The sequence below is a fragment of the Penaeus vannamei genome, chromosome 6, assembly GCF_042767895.1.
Source record: "Penaeus vannamei isolate JL-2024 chromosome 6, ASM4276789v1, whole genome shotgun sequence".
NCBI lineage: Eukaryota > Metazoa > Arthropoda > Malacostraca > Decapoda > Penaeidae > Penaeus > Penaeus vannamei.
The window spans coordinates 6,910,644-6,915,643 of NC_091554.1; the positions used below are offsets into that span (position 1 = coordinate 6,910,644).

At 33.3% G+C, this 5,000-nt stretch overlaps 1 protein-coding gene across 3 annotated transcripts in view; it reads left to right on the forward strand.

The window, feature by feature from the left end:
* Positions 1 to 5,000, forward strand: part of EndoB (SH3 domain containing GRB2 like, endophilin-B) — a 42,356-nt gene that overhangs the window by 36,988 nt on the left and 368 nt on the right. For all 3 annotated transcript variants that reach the window (XM_070122585.1, XM_027376514.2, XM_027376515.2), the window contains 2 exons: positions 389 to 614; positions 1,057 to 5,000. The exon at positions 1,057 to 5,000 is cut by the window's right edge and continues 368 nt beyond it. In XM_070122585.1, the coding sequence (XP_069978686.1) occupies positions 389 to 614; positions 1,057 to 1,167 (337 nt within the window). In that variant the 3' untranslated portion in view covers positions 1,168 to 5,000. The remainder of the gene's footprint in view (positions 1 to 388; positions 615 to 1,056) is intronic.

Here is a 5,000-nt window from a genome sequence, read left to right on the forward strand (position 1 = left end):
TAGAGTCTGCCATGGATAACCCTTTTTATTATTTTTGTTTTCCTATTTTATGGTGTTACAAGAATTGGATTTTGATTTCTTCCTCCTGTCCCTTGACAGCCATTATAACAAGTTCCTAATTACAGCCATTTATGAGTTTATTTAATGCCTTCACTCCCTTGAAACAAAAATTGAGATGGTGATGAGCTATCCTGAAGGAAATGTTCTTTTTCACTTCCATAGACGGAGCTGTAGAGATTAGCAAGGACACCTGGCAGTCAGTCATCAGTGAAAATTATATCCCTTAAGTAGCATTTATTGTCAATATTATTTTTGCTAGTTTTCTAATATTTTTTAGTTTTTAATTTCTTACTTTTGGTAATACTTTGGTGTTATTCCTGTACTGTAGCCTCTCCCTGATACCCGATGCCACTGTTGGTTCTGCTGTTGTCCCTCCCACCACATCATCAGCGACTAGCAATGCTTCGGCTCCCACACTTACATCGTCTAGCACTACCGTTGGTGTGGACGGAGAAGCTAAGAGTGTTGATGAGGGAGGCCCTTGGAGACGAGCGAAGGTTGTTTGTGACTATGACGCTACCAGCAAGGATGAAATGAGTCTTATGATGAATGAGGTGAGGTTTCTTTTTCCATTCCTGTATAAATCATTGCTATACAAGAAGGGTTATCATTTGTGAGTCACTGCACTGTATATTCCTAATAAAGAATCTATATGAACCTTGTGTTAAGTCCAGCAAAATATCTATGTACTATAGTCTACTTAAGAATGTTTGAATCATTGCTATCTGTAAAATTTTGCAAAAAAATTATGTAATTATAGGATAGATTCAGGAAAGGAATCATTTTAGAGTCGTGCATTGTATAGTAAATAATTTTTTAAAATCTATAGTAAAATTTCAGCAAAGAACCTGTGAGGTGTATGTAGCATAGGAAGGAATTTGCATGAATCATTACACTTTTTAAGGTCTTGCTAATAATATATGAGTCAATATAGTATAGAGAATCAATTAAGAAAACATTTTGCTGCATAAAACTTAGTAGTGACCATTCTTACAGGTTGTCATGTACAGCAGCAAGGACGGAGAGTTGGCCGACTTTGTAATGGCAAAGCGTGGCACCCAGACTGGCCGCGTTCCCAGTGCTTATCTTGAGCCCATGGATGACTGAGAATTAACCACGGTTGAACTCTGTTAATTCGCTTTCAACAGACCATGAGCATATGGCGGCATTTATAACATACGTCTTCGCTAATTTAAACACTGAGTTAGGGGAGTTAGGTTATTTGCCCGCTTGCCTGCTTGCTTATTTGAGGAAGTTGGTTAACAGAGTTTGACTGAGGTTTCCCAGAGGTTTTCCTGATACCACATAATTTCTCTTTATGCTGTAAGAAATCATGCATGTGATTATCTGTACCGTTTATATATCAATCCTAATCACTTGATATATTTCTTGATATGACTGTCTTTCATTACTTTATCTTTATCTTATTCATAATCTCTTTGTGGTGCTTTGGTGCTGTCAGGATGTGATGTTTCTTTCATGTATTACACATATTTATAAGGGAAGGAAAGATACAAGATTTTGTACCTGTATTAATAGTAGCAGTAATGAATTTTTCATCCTTTTGGCTGGGTTTAGAGTTTTTATGTATTTTTTTAGTGTGTGTTTTGGAATCTTGCTTTGAAAATTGAATGTAGTCTAGGTTGATTCACTCTTTCTTTTATATATAAACATTTCCAAAGAATGCCAGGTAGCAGAGAGAAATTAGAGTAAAAGGCATATAGATGGCTGAGTGCTAGAGATTTATCTTGTAAATAGATAGCGTAGATAGCCTAGTCACTTTGAGAAAATGTATATCATTCTGTCTTTACTACTTCTTTGTTTCATGTTTCTGGTTTGTTTGAGTTACAAGTTCCTATTTTGTTTATTACTCTTTACTTTTCACATATGTAACACAAGGACAAAATCAAACAGCACATCACCTCCCTGTAATAATATGTCTTCAATACAATCTTCATACAAGTGTATAATACAAGTGAAAGAGGAGATTTTTTCCTCGTTTTTCAATGTTTTTAGTGACATTCGTGGTTTTAGAGTGAAAAGCACTGGAACTCTCAATACACCTTCAGATAAAGTATATGAAAAAGATCTGTTCATAATGATGATTTCAGAAGTACTTTTGAACGATGGAAGTTGGGATGAAGTTTGAGCTTTATCTTTTTTACAATGTCCTGGTTCTTTGTCTCTCCTCGTTTTTTATTTTATTTTTTTCTTCTTCATTTTTTAGGGTTTTGTATCACTTTAATTTGCTGATGCTGGGAAGGCGTGTATAGATGTCTGCTCGGACTTTAGCTTATTAATTTTCTTTACTCATAGATGCCTCCGTAAGTTTTTATACTGATTATTATACTGATTGTTCATAATGTTATTATAGTAATAACAATGTCAGTAATGATGATAATTGTAATAGAAACAAAACCACTTTTCCTGAAGGATTGAGGAATGGGGTAAACAGATGAGATCACTAGAGTCTAATAATTGGTATCTTGGTGACTTCGTGCTTGTGAAGCCATCTGTATTTAAACGAAATTGACAAAACACAACTACAGCGATCAGTGCAAATACTTGGTACCAGTAGGTTAATATAAATTATATAACTTGGAATTCAAATAAATTTTACCTCAAGAAACTAGGAACTGTTATTAATGTTGGGAAATGTTTAGAAAAATAAAAATGTTAATATTTGTTATTTCTTCGTTTTCTTGGAAAATTTATATTTCACAGTTGTTGAATTTGCTTTTTTTTGTTAGTTTGTTAATTTTTTTTTTTAACTGTAAGAACATCAAGACTTTAGAAAAAGAACACTGAGTAAAGGAACAGGTAGTAAATGTTTATCATATATATTGGAACACACACACACACACACACACACACACACACACACACACACACACACACACACACACACACACACACACACACACACACACACACACACACACACACACACACACACACACACACACACACACACACAAACACACACAAATAAACACACACACACAAATAAACACACACACACAAATAAACACACACACAAATAAGCACACACACTTTTTTTATTTTTTTTTATTTTTTTTATTTCATGTACCATTTCCATATTATGGGAATTATAGATATAGTAATTATTTATCATCAATTATGATAAACAATAAACAATATAGCCAATGTGATACCGAGTGATAACTGAACTCTCCATCACCATAAATTTTCAAAGCAGAGCACATTCATTGGATTTTGCCGAGGAAACCCTCTAATTAAATGGTATCGAACTTAATTCATCAACAAATGTTAGTCTGAAATGGTAGCTTAAAAGTGCATCCTCTTTGTAGAGTCTAGTACAACTTATAGTAAAAGCCAGTTCACGTGCAATTGTACAGTATTCTTTACACTGCTGTCTGCAATTGAGTTTGCGCTTGTGGCTGCCTAAGGTGAATGACATAAAATGGAAATGAACAATGAATGAAAATGAATAATGAACAAGTAGAAAGTGCTTTAGGTTTTATGATATAATGATTAGATATTACACAACCCTATAGTGTTCCATACTTGTAGTATTCACATAAAAAAAGAAATGATTGTAGAATTAGGAAGTACATACAAACTTTGATCTAGTTTTATGTGCCTTAAAATGGAAAATGAATTAGCAGTATTTACTTTGAAAATAGCATTTTTCCTTTTTTTATGGACTGGACAACTTGTAGTCAATATACGCAGCATTTGCTTACTGGCATTGAGTTATTTAATATAGACTTTATCTTTCCACATTGTGTGTATATAATCTATAAAAAATACCTACACGAGATATTAGAGATTATAGATATTAGTGAGCTTTCGTTAAACAGGTTGAAACATGTGGTAAAAATGCTATTTATTGTTTACTTTGTGACTGTTGTGTTTTTTTATGTCTTTTGTTTACCAAAATCTTTTATATTTTGTAGGAAATTAGTCAGTTTCTTTATGTGCGGTATTGAGTTTTTTCTCTCTCTCTTTTGTTTCTTTGCAAGTAGTTTTATTTTCTGTGTTTCTGTATTTAAAGAGGCTATTTGAATTGTTAATGTGGTTGAGTAGGAAAGAATATTATTATTATTTTCTATCAAACAGTTTATATTTTTTAAGTTTTGATGTGGCAAGGAGCTAGCCTGTTGTGTAGCATAATAACTGTAAGATCTGATATAATGAACTTATTTTTTGAAAAAGATTTTGAAATTATATGATGTTTCTAGGATAATCAGTCAATGCTTCCAAAATAATATTATCTTAAGAAGCTTAGGCTAAGGCAAGTATTTTTATGTAAACAAAGTAAATTTAATGAAACGTTTCACAAATACCTATTTAAGAAAATTTTACGATTGCTTTCCCAGATTCTTCAGTATGTAATAAGAAGTAAATTTCATTTCATCATTGTCTTACAAAATCAAACAAATTGTTAAGTGTTTTGTCTCAAATGTCTCTTAACTCTGAAAGATGAAGATCCATTGCATTTTTTTTTTCTTTTTTAATGCCCTCTTAGTGAATTAGTGTGAATTTTTACACAGCAGAAGAGGAACACGTTTTATATTAATTTTGTGCGAATGAAAAAAAATAGTATTTGATTTAGTTTTTACTAGAACTTTGATGATATGGAAGCCGTGTAATATTTTTGTGAGAAGAAATTTTGCTAGTTGAGGACACATGCAGATATGTTCCAAACAGACAGATACACACAGACACATACGGACACATGCTCAGATATGCACTCAAGCTCAGACAGACACAGCTGCAGAAGCAGTCTTAAACATATAGACAAATACAACCACACACATGCCTAGAAAGACAGATGCAGGCACAGAGACATTCACAGATATACACACAGGCACAGTACAGCCACTGATAAAGACAAAGCACACACGCACACTCACACTCACACTCACACTCACGCACACGCACACGCACACGCA